General features: G+C 44.6%; 2 protein-coding genes across 2 annotated transcripts in view; one reads left to right on the forward strand and one right to left on the reverse strand.

Moving 5' to 3' along the window:
• Positions 1–20,061, reverse strand: part of FANCM (FA complementation group M) — an 80,596-nt gene that overhangs the window by 55,062 nt on the left and 5,473 nt on the right. The window lies entirely within an intron of this gene.
• LOC104024049 (heme-binding protein 2) lies at positions 5,920–15,680 on the forward strand. The gene is made up of 5 exons (XM_075713185.1): positions 5,920–6,160; positions 11,919–12,010; positions 13,326–13,467; positions 14,885–15,068; positions 15,509–15,680. The coding sequence occupies exons 1-5, from the start codon at positions 5,920–5,922 to the stop codon at positions 15,678–15,680; spliced, it is 831 nt and encodes a 276-aa protein (XP_075569300.1).

Raw genomic sequence — 20,061 nt, forward strand, 5'->3', positions numbered from 1 at the left:
GCACCTCCAAGCTCCATCTTGGGGGTTCCCTTTACCTGCAGGGAGCTGGGGTCCGAAGAGCACCCAGGCACCTCCGGGCTCCACCTTGGGGGTTCCCTTTAACTGCAGGGAGCTGGGGTCCAAAGAGCACCCAGGCACCTCCGAGCTCCATCTTGGGGGTTCCCTTTACCTGCAGGGAGCTGGGGTCCGAAGAGCACCCAGGCACCTCCAAGCTCCATCTTGGGGGTTCCCTTTACCTGCAGGGAGCTGGGGTCCGAAGAGCACCCAGGCACCTCCGGGCTCCACCTTGGGGGTTCCCTTTAACTGCAGGGAGCTGGGGTCCAAAGAGCACCCAGGCACCTCCGGGCTCCACCTTGGGGGTTCCCTTTAACTGCAGGGAGCTGGGGTCCAAAGAGCACCCAGGCACCTCCGGGCTCCACCTTGGGGGTTCCCTTTACCTGCAGGGAGCTGGGGTCCGAAGAGCACCCAGGCACCTCCGAGCTCCATCTTGGGGGTTCCCTTTACCTGCAGGGAGCTGGGGTCCGAAGAGCACCCAGGCACCTCCGGGCTCCATCTTGGGGGTTCCCTTTAACTGCAGGGAGCTGGGGTCCGAAGAGCACCCAGGCACCTCCGGGCTCCACCTTGGGGGTTCCCTTTAACTGCAGGGAGCTGGGGTCCGAAGAGCACCCAGGCACCTCCGGGCTCCATCTTGGGGGTTCCCTTTAACTGCAGGGAGCTGGGGTCCGAAGAGCACCCAGGCACCTCCGGGCTCCACCTTGGGGGTTCCCTTTACCTGCAGGGAGCTGGGGTCCAAAGAGCACCCAGGCACCTCCGAGCTCCATCTTGGGGGTTCCCTTTAACTGCAGGGAGCTGGGCTCACGGCCGCACACGGCTCCCCAGGCAAAGCAAAGCCCAGCCGAGGGACTCCATCCCCAGGCATTCCTGCTAATTAAGACTAATGGATTAATTAGACCAAATAAACCACTAACACCACCAACAATACGCAAACACCAGTTGGAAACTACAATATTGCTAGGAATTTCTGGAGGAAAGGAGAAAAAAAAAAGAAAAAAAAAGAAAAAGGAAATCAAATGATCTTTTCTTGAAATACAGTCAAAAACATTCACCAAGCCACTTGGAAGTCAAAATGCACAAGAACTTATTATATTTGGTTTAGTTTTAAGAGTTTAAAATTCAAAACTTTGTCTTTTACCAAATAGTTTATCGTTGTTACGTTGTTTTTAAATCTGGCCTGTATCTAACAAGTCACTTTAAAAGGACAGAGACAGAAATGTCTGTGCCAGCCTATAAAAAAAGGTATTAAAAAACAAGAAAAATGTTGGCCATGCAAGGGATAACTCAGTGTTTTGGGGTTTTTTTATGGGATACCACTGAAATAGCACTTTACCCTCCCATCAAACCCTAAACAGTTGGACATGAGGACACTTGAAATGCTGAAGACCAAGCTTAAACTATGTCTCAAGTAGTGGAAATGGAGTGAGTCTCTGAAAACAAATACGTTTCTCTAGAAAAGAAATTAATGTTTTCATTTAAAAGTAATGCCCACGTAAGTATGTTTCAGCACTGGTTTATTATTCCCTATACTTGTTGCACAGCTTTTTTAAAAGAGAAATTTCCATTACATATACTTTTATGTTTCATCCCCAGACCTAGTTTATAACATGTAAGAAAATTATATTGTCACTGTTTGCTCAGCGTACACCCCTGTCTGATTTAATCATCTTCTGCAAAACAAACCAAGGAAGGCTATTATGAAAGACAGCAGGATCCAGTCACCTGGAGCTTCAAAACTAACAAGGAACAGTAAACATAACCTACTTAGAAGAGATACGGAAACAAGAACTACTCAGAGTGATTACATTTATCTTGCCCCTGTACCTTTACTTTTAATTAAAAAGATAATACTTCTGGAAAGTCTCCTCAATCTTTCCAAAGCATTTAGGTGTTACATTATCCATTTAAAAACAGAACTGTAGAATTAATTTCAATTAATTGCTTACTAGGACTCATGGCTTTTTCTACCTCACTAAATTGAATTAAAAAAGCTGACAGATTTACTACCAATATGTAAAAGACAGCTGGTAAAGTTATCCCATACTGCACTAAGCTTGCCAAGAACATAAAGGTTTTTGCTCAACAAGGTACCTTCCCCGGCAAAGCTTGTGCCCGCGACTAGCTTAGGACCTGCCGTGTGGGGCTACGACGTTAGCCGAGGACTACCACGTGTATTACAAACAGAACCTGCAAGGTGAAGGACTGTTACTGTTTCAGCTACACCTCACTAAAAACTGCTATTAATGTGTTTTCTCTTGGCACAATAAAAAACAAAGGCTCTAAACAAATGACCTGGCCTAATTATTTTACTGCAGATTTGCAAGCATTCTTCACCAAAGTAACACAAGAAATCTCCCAGGCATAAGTAGCTGTATTGCACTTCTTTCAGAGTAGAGAAGGAGGTGTTTCAGAGAAACCAGCCGCTAAGTAGACTGTATCTTCACAAAACAACAGCTGAGAACGTCCGCTTCTATCCCCAGGAAAGGCGGAGCGCCAGGAAGCTCTCCACCACGCTCCCAGCCTGGACTGGCAGACCCGACTGGGTTTATCCCGTCACACGGCACTTAGAGCTGCTGTTTCCCTTCAGCTCCTTCCCCTGCTCTCCCAACTCACCTGGCTCCAGCATTTTCAATGCACGGTATGCCACAGACCCCTTCCAAACGTGCTGGGGCAGACGCAGAAGTGGTGTGCGAGAAAATGAGAGCAGGCTGCGTGTCGGTGAGGTACCATCACACCTACAGCTGCACGGGAGCGTTAGCGTGCCCCACTGACACGCTGGTCTGCCTTGACAAGGCACCACTAAATCCAGGAGTAGAGAAGGAACGCAAGCAGCTCCAGAACACAAATCCCGGTTTTTGTTGTGGCCATGCACCACACGGACATCACGTTGCTCCGGCTCTCTGCTCCGGATTTTCAAATTTTCAACAAAGGGAGCGAAGGAAGACAAGAAAGGGCAAGAGGAGTCTCCTTCCAGGCTCTGGCCCCAACCCATAGCTGGAAAGGCAGCGCAGAAGGTGTATCTATCACAAACCTTCACAACAGTTGCGATCACACTGTCCTAGGGGAGAGCAAACAGATTTGCAGGAAGGCATGAAAGCAACCAAGGCTGCCTACAGCTCCAGGGAAGGGCAGCCCCAGTGAAGGTTAGATGAAGATCTACAGCATTCATTGCTTTGGTTTAGAACTGAAACTCAGAAAGGTTTGTGTTTCACAAAGTGTGCTACCTTGAGAAGTGTCAGTGCAATAGCCTCGTATTCCTGAAAGTATCTTCCAGGAGGAAGTCTCAGGGACAAACCATGTTCAGTCTCTGCCAATGGTAACTCCAGGTTGAGCGAGAGTCTTGAGACCCCATCAAAAAAGAAAGCACCTGGTGATCCCAGCAGCGATGAGAGAACTGCCCAGCTCCACAGATGCAGGAGCGGCTCCTGGATGAGCTAGGGCAGCTTACAGATACCCTGTCACTGCCTGTAAAAAACTTTATGTACTCTGTGTGCCTGAAAAGTTTCATGTACGGAGTGAGAACAGTTTATTGTAACATTTGATGAAGCCTCTCAAATCCTAGTATAGTACATCGGAGGGAAGGAGGACAATTATTGACAGAAAAAACTGTGGGTTTGTGACAGAGAAGGCAACGGAGAAAGGCATTTGGAGCTATGACTAGTGCTCAGTTTTAGTTATGCTCCCTGTACAACTTCAGAGTTATGCCAAAGGCAAACTCTAAACATGATGGAGGAAAGTGCTGTTTTGTGTAAGCTTTCTACCGACATTTCCTTACCTTTCAATACTCTGTGGCATATCTCACAAATAGAGAAATTCGGTTGTGATTTTAGACAATTCTTCCGGTTGTTGGGTTGGGTTTTTTTCTCCCATCTCCAGCAACAATGCTTAGCAATCCTCTAAACAGAAATCATTTCATTTAAGCAACTGTTTATTCTCATAATTAAGGCTTGAACAAAAGAGTTGGGATTGTTTTCTGTGAGAAAGTGTCAGAATTATTTATGCAGGATAGGCAGAGGAAGAGCCTCTAACCATTGCTTCAAAAAGCCAGCTCTTCTCAAGAATAATGGTTTCCTGGAAGAAATCTTCAAGAGCCAGGATGCTCTCACTCGGTAGTAATAATCCAACTTCCAAAATTACAGGGATAATTCCTTACCCACAAAACGGCAGTCAGTGTTTGCACTGTACTAAAATGTAATTTAAGACGCTACCTGTGACGTGGATCGATTCACATCCTGCCTTACGTCAAGGTACCTACCCGACAGCAATGTAGCTGCCCCATGAAGAAAGTTCAGCAGCACCTTTGCAAGGAAAATCTGATAACTGCCAAAAAATACAGTCCAATTCAGCTCATTTTCAATGAATCTTGCGATTCTATACACTAGGTAGCTGACCATGAAATCAAATCACCAGACAAACGAACACTTAAGCAAGCATCATCTCCAGTATTTGTCAAGGATTTGCCTCCTCAGTGAATTTCAGATCAGAGAGGAGTCTGCGATGCTGACACGCTGCCCGCAACTAAGAGGCCAAACATCCTCGCAGTGGAACCATCTGCCTGGCTGCAACCAGTGCATTCCACTTTTCTGCAAAAAACCCCACATGCTAAATTCCCTAGGAAAGAACCGTTCTCTCGGCACGTTCCCACTGGCAGTTGTTCCTTCACTTGCAAATTCTCCAAGAATCAACAGTCCTTGGCTGGTCAGCTTTGGCTGACAGAGGAAACACTTCATAGAAACCGCAGCATTTCAGTCTGTGGGGTCAGAAGTAAACGGTCAGGACTTGTACATCTTTGGCTTCTGAGGCAATTAGTACTTCACTGTCACACCAAGATCAGCCCCTGGGGTTAGCTAACCAAAGCTGAGCCTGGGAGAAAGATACTGATCAAAAAAAAAAAAAAAAAGAAAAAGAAAAAGGAGGGCAGGGGGGAGATTAAGCATCACATCACAGAGTCAACAGTTACATCCCTAACCTTTGGTCTCCTCCGCAAGCATTGCAACAGTGTAGGGGAGAGGACTATTTTCCTATTATTCTAAAATTGTAAAAGCCCAGAGGTTCCCCTTTCCTGCCTGCACAAAAAGGATCACAACACTTATTTCACATTAAATTTAAAGCTGGAATGAAAGACAACTACAAATAGAACCACACGCTCCACACAGACCCTGGTTCAAGTTCAGAACCTGCTTTAATTGTCAGAGCCATCCCCGTAACGGCTCTGCTCATCTACCTCTTTCTCGCAAAGGCTTGCCGCAGCAATGCCAAAATTATGCAGCTGCCAACTTCCAAAGCTGGACTTTCAATACCAAAATGTCCCACGGCTTTTGCACTCCTAACTGGAACCCGTTTGGAATGACCTTGCAGACAGCTCCTGAATAAAATGAAAGGCCTGTCTTTCAAGCACAGTTTGAAAATATGAACGGAAAGTCATAATAAAGCAGGACTAACGGGGCATGAGGAGCAGCAGGGGAAAGAGACGATGAAGAGAATAGCTAGAAAAGAGAGCACGAGGTAACAGCGAAAAAGCATACGAAGCACAGACTTCTTTGAGATCTACACTGCTTGGCTCCGACAGCAGCGGGTGAAGCTACAGAGCATCAGGACTGCCAGCAAAGCGGCACCATGCCGGAGCTGAGCTGAGCTCCGTTCCGCCAGCCCTCCCGCCCGCCCGCCCTCCATCCTCCCTTCATCCCTCCCTCCATCCCTCCCTCCCTGCCGGCGCTGCCCCGGCGGCAGGCAGGCAGAGGCGGGGGCCGGCCCGGCGTGTGCCGGCACTGCCCCCCCCGCCCCCAAATCCCCGGGCAGGGCAAGCCCTTCCCCTTCATAAAGCGGCGCGGCAGCGGCAGCAGCGCGCCCAGCCCGCTGCCCGCGATGGAGCCGGGCGGCTGTCGCATGAGCGGCGCGGAGCCGGGCGCCCCGGCCATGATCACGCTGGAGGAGCTGGGCGGCTTGGCGGAGGAGAGCCCCGACTCGGCGTACCACGGCAACGGCAGCGGCCCCGAGGAGGAAGAGGAGGAGGAGGAGGCCGAGCGCTTGGCGGACGAGGAGCAGGAGCGGCTGCTGAGCTACTGGCAGAGCGTGGGCAGGGGGCACCAGGTGGACGTGCCCCGGGGTAAGGGCCAGGCGGCGGGCGGGCAGCGCTTGGCCGGGCTAAGCCGCTTACGCCCGCAGCAGCCTGCGGGGCTTTGGGGGGATTAGGGCGGCCGCGTTCCCGAGCTTACCGGCCGGTTCCGTAGCGTCCCCCGTTATTTCTGACCGCCGTGGCCCTCCTGGCAGCGCCGTGTACTGTGCCCACGCCGGGGACAGGCTCCAGGCGGGAGCCCCGCACGCCTTTGGGGGGAGCGGGGCCGGGAGCGGGGCCCTGGGCCGGGCGCTGAACCCACCGCAGCTCCGCACGCTTCGGGAAGGGCTGAGCTAAAGCTTCGCGCAGGGCTTTTTCTGACTTCAAGAAGCGGCCGTAGTGGTAGTAGGGGATTGACGTGTTCAGACTAAAAAGGACTGATGTGAGTATTCAGTATTAATTAAAAATTAAATTTGACTGCCTGCAAAAGCATTTGTCCTAAGAATGTCTCCTCACGGTAAGCAAGAGGTTGTTCTTTAAAGAAAGGTGGTTGACTTGAAAGGCGGCACAGAGCAAACAAGCACAAGAATCGACTTTGCTTTTTGACGGTAAGCCTCCCAGGCTTATCTTATTAAGAAATAGTTCATTTTCAATTTTAAGAAAGACTAAAGAACCTGAAAGACTGTACCAAGTCAGATACTCTCTGCTGCTTGTTACGAGTTAACTGCAAACTGGGCTCATTCAGAAACTTTAACTCATCCGCACTGTCCTGCCTCCGAAGTAGAGGGAGATCTTTAGCATCTGCACCGTGCAGATAAGTCACCTTCTGATAGGATGGGAAGCAGCAAAACCTTGAACAACAGACTGCACTAGACACCACCAAAATGAAGCGACTGTTCCTTAAAAACTTTTTCTGCATTCCAACACAGCGAAGAGGGTACAACCTCCTTTTCAAGTCATGCCTAGAAGCCTCATCTTACCTTTCTAATGTTTTAGCAGTGAAAATGAATGCCCCGTCAGGTACTAAAAGAAGGGCAAGGCCAGCGTGAACCGGGTTCTCTGGCTTGCCTGGCTCTCGCTCCCCCTTCCGAGGGCTCCCTGGGCGCGGGCAGTGCCATCCCGTAGTTTCAAGATGCACTCCAGCAGCCCTGGGTCTGCGTCTGCCGTCAGCGCATCAAATCTGACGGCTTCCCTTCTACAGGGGCACAGAGGGGGGCTCCCTATTTAAGGCATGCACGAGGGAGGCGGGAGCGCACGGATGCTAAGTCGCTCCTTGAGAGTAGCTCTGTGCAGCAGAAAACAAGATTCCTTCCCACAAAATTATCTGGTACTCTGATACATAGTGAAACAAGGCATTGACATTCCGAAGATTTATTAGGCAGGGTATCAACTCTAGGACGTACATCAAAGGTAGTAAATTAGCACATTTTAGTTACTGTATTATAAAAGGTTCACTTTGTAACACTAAGCAAATGTTACAAAAACCTAGACAGAAGGTATTTTCTTCAGATACTGACCAGGGCTGCATGTCAAGAGCAGGCTGCATCTCAACTTGAACAGCCGAAGAGAGTTTGCCAGATCGGTTTACGCGGCCCAGCCAAAGTTCCAGCTGACCGTCAATATCCACGTTTAGCACCCGGTCAGCTAGAGCGTACTGGAGCCTCAGGGTATATGCAGAGGACGCACAGGATGGCTGCCTAGGAGGGATCCTCCCCTGATGGTGTGCCCCATCCAAGCAGCTGCTATCGCTGAAGCCACCATGTAGGAACGTACCGCAACTTCACTTGGCTGGCTATTGACTGCCAGCCCAGTAGCTGTGCAGACAGAGCATTCCACACCTGAAGAGCAAAACGTGTATTCCTATAGTCTAGTGCAAAATAATAACATTACCATCCCTCTCATCAATAGCTCTGGACTGCCACAAGCTCTGACTCCTGTTTTGTTCTACAGTGACAATACACCTTTCAAAAAGATGACTTGCTTTGTAGCTTTTCTTACCACCTTTTAAGGGTAACAGGAACACTGTAAGCCTTCTAAAAAAAAAAAAAAAAATCTAAGATTTTGCAAGACAAGAACAACAGATATTTATATGGCTGGCATATCAATTTATTGCTGTTAACTAATTCTTAATCCTATAGACTGACTGAGTGGCCTATGCCAAACGTTGCAAGAAAAAGGTGAAAGAAAATTAAAAAGGTGCAGGAAGGTATGATCTAAGTTTCTTGGTTTGAAAACTCCATTTTATCTACTCCCAGTAGAAGCAGAAAACATGCTATGGCAGTTACTTGAAATTTCTTAATCCTAATTTCAACACAAGAACATTCACTAACAAGCAAGCTCAGGGAAGCTGCTACCCATCAAAACCATCTACTTGCTAATGCATGAAGTCGCATCAAGATACTCAGGGTACAAAGCAGCGTGCTCTGAGGCCAAGCGCCCAGGCTCCACATCAGACTTTAGGTCTGGAACCGCAGGTGGCTTCCCATCATCCCAACGCCGTTCCGCTGCTGCGGGTACCGCAGGCGAGCAGCAGCAAGGCTCCGCTGGTTCGGAGGCGGCTGGAGAGCCGCAGCGCCCGCGGGTTGAAGGCAGCGCGCAGGGAAGGGCTGCGGTTGGCATCGCTGGGTCACCATGACGGTGCTGGCAACACCTCCCAGAGCTGTCCCCCCACTCCTCTCCGAGGGGCACGGCGAGGGGTTCGTTTCAGCATGAGGGTTTTGGTTCCCAGCATTACAGAGGCCGTCTCCTCTACTCGAGGATGACACAGTTACGTGCGCATGGACATTACTTAAGGGCAACGCTGACAAGTACATCCCGCTTCAGCGACGCTCCCAGCAGGTCCGATCAGACGCAAGTTAAGACACGTAACAATTTAAATACTGTTCAGTCTTGCTGCTATGCACAAGGCTTGTCAAATGTGCCTTGTGTAAATCCCTTTGTAAAGATTTGCCTCTTTCACAAACCTGCCTATAGTAGCAACTGTAATCACAATTTTGAAATTTAATTAAATCAAGGCTTTACCTAGCTCCACTGCTACAACTCATCTTGCCTTGTTTTGTCACACCAGTATTCAAGTTTGCAAGCTGAGACTGACAGACAGCATGTCAAGCAACTCGCTTTTGGGCGTTATAATCGAAGTATCGTCCAGGTTAAGATATTTATAATCCAAATGTTCTACTGTCGTACCTGACAGGCATGGATTCATGAACTGAAGAATAAAACTCCTGAAAGGACTTTAATTAGTTGTAAACCCTACCCTGTGCATTAATATGGAAGAAAAAAACCCCACAGTTATCAATAAGGGAACTGAAAAATAGAGCTAACACTTCTAGAGTCCTAAAATGTTTCCTAATTCTTAAGTACTTTGTGGAAAATTCGGTGCTGAAGTCTAATCTACTTCTATTTTTCTCTCAGCCTCCAAAGAGATCAATTTTATGTGTCAGTTATTACGTACATTTTAAATGTTTCCCAATGACATTTTAAAAAAAAATGTTTAAAATTAACTAAAGCATAGCTTTCTCCCCGTTATTAAAAGGATCTTTAGTATTCCAAATAGTCTTAAAGCTAAACCCCCTGCACTGGATGCCAGGAGATGTAGGTTTGATTCCCAGCTCAGCTACAGATTTACTACGTGACCTAGGTCAAGTTAATTCTCCTGCATCTTAATTCTCCTCTTCTCTGAAACATGGATAGTATGTTCTTCCCCCATCGGCCTGCCTTTCCCACTTCAGAGACTGATGCACTTAAAACACCCAAGAGAAGGGCTCTTATTTCAGTTGAAACTTTAGTGCTTTTCATGCATGTCTGATATATGCCATGCGGTGGTACGGCAGAAATTCACATCCAGGCTTTCAAACGTTGTACATAAAACTTAAGTTTCTAACCCTCTATCAAAGTACACAAATGCCTATTTGAAGTATTTTGAAATTGAAATTACTTCAACTTTGAAAGGCAAGGGACTAACTCTTTCGGAAGAGAGGCTTTCCATTCCTAAGGCTAACCTTATATCCAGAGTTTCCAAGCCTGTCTGTTAGGGATCAACTTCTAAGAAGAATTTATTTATGAACTGCAGCTAGAATTGATGTCAAGGCAACCATAGTTGCAAATACACCTAATCCAGCCATCTTTAAATGATGAAACTGTAGGAGAACAGACGTACTAGAATATGCTAGTATTATACATGCAAGTATAATATATTGGCTCCTTCTATGAATCTGAGCTTGGCTGGGAAGCGTAACGATTTATACAGACTGGATGATTGCTAGTGTCACTACGTCTAGAAGCAGAGGGTAGGTTCACTATTTAATTTCTTGCAAAATGTGAGCAACATTCAAAAAGTCACAGTGCATTTCAGGTCCACCTCAGTATTGGTAAGCAAGCGCGCAGGTGCTTAAGAGTTCTTCAGCAACAGTCAAGTATCAACACTCTCCTTCACGTAATGACCACCACCAAAACGTGAGAGCTCAGACCAGAGGTGACGGCACGTTAGGCTGTGCTCCGAGCCCTTCGTGTTCCAAAGGGCAAGACAGCAGACAATGGCAAACACAAGCAGCATGCAAAACACACGGTGTCCCTATGAGTCAAACAAAGTCGGCATGTTCCATTTAATCTTTACTAGTGCTTTATGGCAACTATGACTATTTGAGAGCAGTGAACCACTGTATTTCTTTCTGCCAGCTGCAATGGAACCTGACAAACAGAACACAAATTACACAGCTTGCTTTGCTCTACTCCCGCCTTCATATAAGTTATGTTTCAATTTTGCTAGAACGTCAATATTCACTCTAAGTCAACAGTCTTCTGCCCCTTCCAAACCGAAATAAAACCTCTCATCTAACGTACTTGATATCTAATCAGACAGCACATACCTATAAAACTACTACGCAACAAAAAGAAATTGTGTTAAATTGACCCAAATCTGTGTTCCAATTTCTTTGTTAAACAATCATGTCATCTTAAGATATGGTTCTTCAGTGACGTACACACTGAGGAATTTTAAGTTTCCTCGTCTCATATTTCTTTAACTTAACAGGACACTTTTCTCCTCCCTCATCTATTGTTTCAGTACTTTTAAAGAAAGTATAAACATCTATTTTACACAAATTAGGTATAATACGTAGAATGAACTAATGCACAACTATGGAATAATTTAGGGTGTAAGAAGCCCCTGGGGAACCGTAATCTAAGCCCTTGTTAAGAGCAGGGCTAGTTGCAAAGCTCGGTTGCTGGCTCGCGGGGTACCCCCGTGGCGAGGTACCCCCGTGGCGAGGTGGCTGGGCAGCTGTAGCCGCAGAGCAGCCTGGCCCCTGGGCTAACGTCCCAGCCTGCCCGCGCTGCACCGGCGGCACAGGCACCACGGCTTCCGAGGGACAACGCGGGCCTCGCGCCCGACGTGTGCCCTGACTAACGAGTCGCACTGAAATGCGCCTAATATCAAATGCTGAAGTAAAATATTAGACATAAAACACCTTTTGGAAATGACAAAGTTTCCACAGTAGTATTTCCTTGCACATGTGCACAAGAGCAGCCAACTCCATTTACTTGACGCGCATGCACATGTGGATCCAACACCGAAGGAGTTGCTCGAGCCAGAAAACCAGGCACCGCCGAAAGCTTTCCATAGATGCTTGTGTAATTGCAGTATACGAGGAGTGGGAGAGCGAAACCTGTTCCTAGCAGTAGAGACAGAAGTCAGTTCAGCTTTCCTATTCATACCGAAGAGCACAGTGAACCTGTTAGCAAAGCAAGGTCCCCAGGCTTATTTCTCCAGCTTCGCGGCTAACGTTGGACCTGTGTTGTTGTCTTGCAGACATGGCAGAGCCAATTCAGCAGCTGACCAGAGGTAACAATCCCCAGGAGAGACAGACCGTCCCGTTTACTCTGATCCAGCGCAAAGAAAACGTACCGTTTCCCTTCCCCGTTAACGGTGTTTGCAGTATTCATACCTAGCTTCCGAAAATATGTTTCTTTATAAAATCACTGTAACCATTTAGGGCTTTTAACATCACAAGCGCAAAGCATTATAACTAGACAACTGCATTTCATTTTTAACATCTCACCGCTTTTACATGTGTGAATTTTTCTTTTTTGTAAGGTAGAAGCTAGCAGAAATGTCAGAAGATGGCCAGGAATTACAGTCTTTGTGACATTTTATAATTAATTTAACAAAAATTTTGACATTTGCAATAAAAATGCCTATTTTCTTCATTTAAATCAATGCATTTGCTTCTTTACACAATCATGTTAGTAAAACCTTAGCAAAAAATACTTGAAAGAGATTAATATCTGAATTTAAAACCAAACATGTACTTTTGTATCATAGGTCATTATCAAACAAAGCAGCAATCTGCAAATCCATCTTATCAAAATCATCTTACCCTCTAATGAAAAGTAGAAATTGATGTCTGGCAAATTGTTTACAGCTCAGGAAATGTGCAAACAAGTGTCTAAACTTAAATACATGACAAATCAAGAAAACCTTTCCTAACCATGTATGAAGAATTTGTGTCACATTTCTTTTAATTAGATCTATATAATTCAAATCTATAAATGTCACAATTTGATTGACTGTATTTCATCTAAACAGTTTGGGACTCCTGACTATTTATGTTGTAATTAAATGCTTGAAAGCAATTTCTCAGTGCTACTGTAGTAATTGCAGATAAAAAAATAAGGTGATAATTGCGACTAAGTGTTTAATACTGAAAGTCCAAAAGATGACACTTCCTTATTTTAAAGGAGAACTACCTAGAAGTCTGCTGAAATAAATTTTGGTCCAAGATCAGCAGCATATCCCTTCTTGATTTATATGAGCAAGGACTGAAATTCACAGGTTCCTTTCAAGATCATTCCACTAACAGTTGAAAAAAAGATGCAATTATTCTTGTACTCAAGTAAGACGCATACACTGCATCGGTTTTGGATATCTACTTCTTATACACCAGCCTGGACCTTGAAATGAAGCGCGTGTGAACTAAGTATTAAACAGAACGCGCTTAAAGTATAGCTGACACTGAGACTTAAAATCATTCCTCACGCTTGTCGCTCTCCTGGTTGTACACCCAGAGGAGCTGATTTCTTGATGCTATAAGTAAAGCACTGAAATACTGTTTGACTTTTATTTGTTCGCCCGGGGTTGTGGGTTTGTTGGTTTTTTTTTTTTTTTTTTTACATTATTAACTTAAACTACAAAATTATTATCTTACTTTGTTTGCAGCTTGGAGATCTGCTTTATGAAAAACGTCAGTATGGAAAAGCCAAATGGGCTTGTATAAAAATGAAAGAAAAACAGTATGAACAGAGCATATGCCTTGGATTCATGAAGCTTATGAGGTACATTTGTGAGCAGAATTCCTCAGGTAATTGGTAAAACAATTCCACATTAAAGTTAAAACATTATATTTATGCACTAGCTGCTCCTAATCGGGGAGAGACTTTTATTAGCTTTTTCCAGATACCCCACTGTCTATAGGGACATTTTCCTTTCCAGCAGAGTCTAAACCAAGGCGCTGCTCCCGCTGCATACGTGCTAGAAGAGAACATCTGCGGGAAGCCACCACTGTTTCCAGGGGCACCGTGACCATTACAGCTGCCTGGGAATCAACACTGGCTATTTTTGTAGGCCATCAGCGATAAATTAGGCTTTTGCTACAGGATTTTAGAGGTTTAGTTTTCACAGCAGCACTGAAATTGCCTATTCTAAGAACCTATTCAGCGTGTAATGCCAAAAGAGACCATAATGTTTTGCCTCCTTCGTTTTAGTTTATGATTCTTAAATTGGGCATGTCTGAATGGACACCAAAAATTTGTGTGGTTCAAGCATATTTTCCAGAAAAATAATACAGTTTTAACTCAAGTACTTTAAAATAATGACAAGTCCACCATGTCCTTGCTAGCTTGTGCCTGCATGAAAAATGTGCACCTAGTTTCCAATCCAGTTTAATCTGGTTTCAACTTCCAGCCATCAGTTCTCCTTTTTTTTTTTTCATTCTTCAGTTGATTAAAGTTTTGTGATGCCCAGTGTTTTGTTCTGTAGTAGTACATGTGTCGCAATCAAGTCAATCCTTAATTTTCTTTCCAAGAAACTAAAAACATTGATCACGAAAGCTTTTCCTTAATCAGGTATTTTCCCCACTCTCCCCATTCTTCTAACACTTTCACATGGTTTAAAAGTCATTTTGGCTCCAGAACAGCGTAGTGTTGTTTGCAAACTTGTACGGAAGCAAAGATCCTACTCCTAGCCATCACTGCTACCCGCAAAGTCAAGAGTCAACCTTTCCCTATAGCACTGCAAAAATTTAGCAACATTTTTGATAAAAGCAAATCCTAAATGAATTCACAGCGCAGCCCCCTTACCTTGCCTACATTCTTTGTTCCCAAATATTTAAAACATGACACAGGGTCAGTTTACAAGGGAAACACAACCCTCTTAAGAGGGGGAAAAAAGTTAAGTCAAACTCCTTGCCCTACATGAAGATAGGAGAGCTCACCAAATACTACGTTTTAGACACACATGCGCACATATTCGCACATGTAGGTTTTAGAGAGATACATATACACACACACACACACACACAAACTACAAGGCATAATAAAATGCTACTTCCAACTTGGAATACGCAACACCATTTTCTAAAGCATCCTACTGAATTCCTTTTAGTAACGGAACTCTGCTCTGTGGTACTCGCTTTATATTATTCAGTATGAGTTCAGAAGTCAAGCCCAGTATGTAGACCTTCTGTTGTTTCTTCTAAAAAGTCATGCATGTCTCCTCAGGACTGTACTTGGGGATAACAATACCCATTGTGACCATAGTCCATACAAACGAATCTCAATCGGAGATGACGCAGTCAGTGACAGTAGCGTACTACCTGCCTGAAGTGCTGCAGGACGAGCCACCTCATCCTTTCGACTCAGACATAATCATTGAAGAATGGCCTTCTACTATCGTGTATAGTAGGTAAGAAACATTTTAATTTTGTTCTAGTAAAAACCGTAAGAAGATGCAGTTTTCCATTTGGGTGTGTTACATCTTTGAAATCGAGTTGTAAAAGCTAACAAACAGTAAAACTTGATTTTTAGTGATTGTTAAAAGCTGCCTGCTTTATGGGACTGGGATATTCAGGAAATAATGGTTACCAGCTGACTTGGGAAAACGATGCATCTGTAAATGTGAGATACAATAGCATTTCAAAACACAGACTATCCTGTGTAGCTGGGAACAAAGCGTCTGACATATCACTGAAAATGTCAAGAAGAAACTGTTATGTGTTTGAGATGAATCACAGCCAGGTAGTATCATTTGTGAAACTTGACTAAATAATTTGGAAGGAGGCATTTCTAGGCTCTGGAAAAACTGTGGATTTTGAAAAGAACTTGATACGAAGTTGATTGTTACAGGAGCTTCAGAGGAATCACCAATGAAGACTCCATAATGAGAGAAATAAACCTCTTGGCGGAAATTCTGGAGAGTCCCGAGTTATGTTTGCAGGATACATTCATCATTGCAGGATATACAAATCCCGCTGCTGCCAATCGACACAACGAGATATGGTTCCTTCAAAGACCGTAGCCTCCCATTTCTGATGCTTGTCAGTCACAAGAATCAGGTCTGATTTACTGGCAGAATCTTACAGGTGAATCACAGGAGACTAGATGTCAAACCCTCACAGGTTTTAGAAATGCGGCTTTTAGCCAGTTTAGCAAGGCAATCACCCCAACTTAATAATCAGAGGTAACACCTGACACATACACAGTTTCCTGTGTCAACTTTTACAGTTTTTACACAATATTTATGGAGATTTTTAGCACTCTGAAAGTTAGCTCACCTTATCTTTTTTTTTTACAAGACAAGGGAGACTGAGACGTCTCTCCTTGTCCACTTCCTAGCATCTCTAGGCTGCTTGTGGCCTGGGACGGCCCTAGGGGAGATCCTGGAGCCCCTGCCTGGGGCACCTCGCGCTGCACCAGCCACACAAAGACCCCCTTGGGGCTTTCAGTGGGACACACATTCAAACCACCTCACGCATGTGGGCTACGCTTCAGAAAAATAACGTTCAGGTCTTAATTTCTGAAGAGAACTACCAGATTCAGACCACTGGGATTAAACCAAGGAGTAAGACTAGGCCAATGCTGACGGCTTTTAATGTCATCACCTGTGGGACAGATTCTTAATGCTTACCTCAAAAAGCATTCAACCAAAGCACCTTTAACCTTCAGAAAAGACCAAGAAGGCAGAACAGTCCTAATGCTCATTAAAGTCTCGATCGCAGAAGTTACAGATTACCTTTAATCACCCACTCATAGCAATCCCATGACTATCCGTGGCATTCCCAAATAGAAAGTGGTTATTCTTAACTCTCCAGTTTTCTGAACACTTTCATCTTACAACTTTGCTGAATGTTAAAACGCTGCAGCTGAAGGAATTTGTTCAGTACTTTTTATACTCTTCTGGTAGTACCACACTACTAATTTTAGAAGTGACATAAATATTGAATCACAGAAAAAAAATGAAGCTAGAAGTGACCTCTGGCAGTCACCTGGTCCAGCCCTCTGCCGAAAAGCAGGGCCAGTGCTGCTGGCAGAGCGGGCTGCTCCGGGCCTCACACAGTTGGATTTTGAGCATCCCCAGGGATGAGGAGCCCATAACCCCTCTGGGCCCTGCTTCAGTATTTGACCGCCCTCACTGTGAGAATTTTTCTTCCTAATATCTAATTTTCTGTGTCACAGCTTGTTTCTTTTACCCTTCATCCATATGATAATTCTTCAAGTAGGCAACTGCTAGTCTAGCATGCTGGGGCTGAAAGACAAGCTCAGGTAGTTCTACACGCATCAGAAAGTCCAAAAGCAGCACTCGTGCTTTGCTACGTGCTACACTGAAAGAGCCCCTACTGCACTTTAGAATTGGGGTAGCAAGCAGTTTTGCCCTCAAAAATCCCTTCTTAATGTCTCCCCTTACAGATACAATGGTAGAGTTTAATCTTAATAGAAGTAAATGTTGCCTTCTATAACATTTCATGAAGTACATCACCAGCGTTATTTATCAATTATAGGATTTAGGCTTTCAATAGAGCTTTTGTGTTCTTCAGTTACAACATACAAAACATCAACCACAGTCAGCGTCTGCTAGCCTACAGTAGCACTAATTGGCAAGCAAAATGGATTTATGTAGTACTTCTGACTGAATAAACGTACAGGTCTCAAGAAGTTTAAGCCTCCTGGTTCCGCAAGGCGCTCTGCGGCACAAAACTGACTTTGCGCTTAACCTAAAGCCTCCTGCTGAGCAGCAGGATGAGTGGCGGCTGGCGCTGGCTGACCGTGCGTAAGCGTGACCGAGGTGCTCTCTGGTGGTTGCTGCCCGCAGAGATACTGCGGGAGACAGCACGGAGGAGGGGAGAGAGAAAAGCTTTAGTTTAACACAAACTGGGAGTGTTCGTGGGGAGAAAAAAAAAGCCAAAAAGCAATCCTCGCTTTCTGATGTCTGATATCCCTAGCTGTTCAGATATCCTGCACTAGCCCAGCACAGACATTTGCATTGCCACAAATTAATTGGATGTTAAACTGATGGGGGCGGAGGGAGAATCTCAAAAAATACTGGGGGGCTTTGGGGTCTTTCTTATTCCAACCAGAAAGCTCTCAAATCTGGTTCGCCAGGTGACAGCACAAATGCTTGTGCCAGCTGTGGCCACAACTAGGAACCACTTTGTCTGATGTGCCAATTTAAATGCACATCAAAGTGTTATTTAACAGAACAAGACGATGAAGATGCCTGTCATGTCGTTTATTCCTCTCAATTTGTTCAAGATACAGGATCATAGCTGGGGGGGGCAGGGGAGGAGAAAAAAGAAAAAAAAAAAATCAGACTTCCTTTTCTATATGTTGAATTGTTTCCTGTTTGATTTGTATTTCTTTTGCTTTTTATTTATTTTTAACACCTCCTCAGACTGTTGGAAATGCCAGCCAGTATTAAAGTGAAAGCTAACAAATTAATGGAAAAGAATAAAAAGGTTTTAAAACCTGAATGGAGTAGAGGGCCCAGAGAGGCATTAAGTAACAGGTTTTGTTTTGCCCTCATCCCCGCCAAGATTTTTATAAGAGTGAACAAAAACAATTGTCACCTTTGACAAGATTTTATGGCAAATTAAAGAAGTTTCTGCAATTTGATTGCTTTTGCCAGGAATAGAATTTATTGTAATGCTTTGGCACAGCAAACGTCCAATAGCTATTGGAAGTAGCTAAACCCCCTCACCATGAAGTACCAGCCGGTACCTACGTTACGTTTCAAACGCCTATTGCAAAAAGCATTTGCTATGTCTCTTTCCATAGGCAATCTTCACCTCAGTACTTCTGTGGCTCAGCTACTCGTGGGTATGTTATAGAAACATTCTTGTTACTGAAATGTAAAAATAAGGTGTTTATCTGAATGTGCTGATATCCTAACTGCAGCAAAGTGTTCAGTGTTGTTTTATGTAAAACTGTGAATTCCGAGATAGTATTTATTTTGACTTACGTTAGACAGCTTCTGCTGCTGAGAAGAAACCAATTAATCTCGAGTTTGAAGATACACTTTATGGCTATGGAACATCATACCAACTTCTGTAAATGGCTCTCACAAGCACGGGCACGAAGAATGGCGTTTTTTTCACTGACACACAATAAAATTTACTTAATAGTTCCACCAGTGAATGCCAGGGAAATGTCACTATTACTTAAACCTATCATTTTATAAAGTTTGAAAACATCATGTCAAGCGTGATTGCCTAACTCCTGTTATCGGAATAGGTATTTTATTATTCATTTGTGGCTCTACTTTGTAAGCCATTAATGAATGGATTTTCATTTTTAATTTGAAGTTATTAGATTTCCACTATTCAAAGGAGATAATAAAACAGAATTCACCCATATTTTTGGAAGATTAAATGATGCAGCCTTAACAGATAAGTGTCCTGCATACTGTGTATTTTTCAAACAAGCATTAGTGCCTAAAAAGTTTATTCCAGCTATTGTGATACTCAGGGCCTTGCTTATTGTATGCACACAAATATAAACATAATTTTTCCGGCATTGTTGCGTTGTGCTGTTTTACACTGTCCTTCATTTTCACTGAAATATCGTCTTGTTTACTGTTTCTGTTTGTCAAAATTAAAGATAATTATTTTATTGTGCAGAGTACACCTGGCTTTCATTTTTGTAACAGACATACAAGTCCTTTTGCTATCTTTCCTTTGAATGGAAACAGCAGATGTCACAAGTTACTATTCTGATTTTACAAAAGCCATTTAAGCCCCAAATACAGAATGGTCGCTCTAAGACCCCCAAAACATGCATTCTTTGAAATAAAGACATACATCTGGAGCTATGCATCTCCGTGCTGTGGCCAGCTGGTCTGCTAGCAAACTCCTCCTCTCTGCAGAAGCCACCTGCAACCCCATTTTTGTCAAGCGTCCAGCACAGCCTCCCACAACTCTTACTGCAGCACAGACCAGGGTAGGACTGGTTCCAGAACCAAACTGTAGAGAAGCAGTTCTTAAAGAGGGACGTACGTATTGGAGTTTTCTCCTAAATCCTGAAGCCATTCAGAACTTCACGACTGATTCTTTTGGCAGGGGACAAGGATAACGCAACGTGTGCTTGTTGCTCCTGTGGCTGCATTCACATATCTATCCTGATCTCGAACCGCTCAGAAGCCAAAAGGCAGGGGCACGGTAAACAGCGTAACCTAACGTCAGGGCATGGCCGAGGTCCATCGCCACACTGCACAAAACTGCACACCTACAGAAACCCCTCTGCAGGAACTGAGGTACAGGAGCCACTTTTGGAAGTGCTGAGGTCTCCAAGACTACGGCTTGACTTGCCCGCGAATGCCGGAAAAGGCCAAGGCACCATCCTTTCACGCCCTCTGTGTTGTTACCGTGGGTACAAGGAAAGCAGTAGCGACGCAAACGCAAACACCA

This window comes from Pelecanus crispus, chromosome 6 (genome assembly GCF_030463565.1).
Source record: "Pelecanus crispus isolate bPelCri1 chromosome 6, bPelCri1.pri, whole genome shotgun sequence".
NCBI classification, from domain to species: domain Eukaryota; kingdom Metazoa; phylum Chordata; class Aves; order Pelecaniformes; family Pelecanidae; genus Pelecanus; species Pelecanus crispus.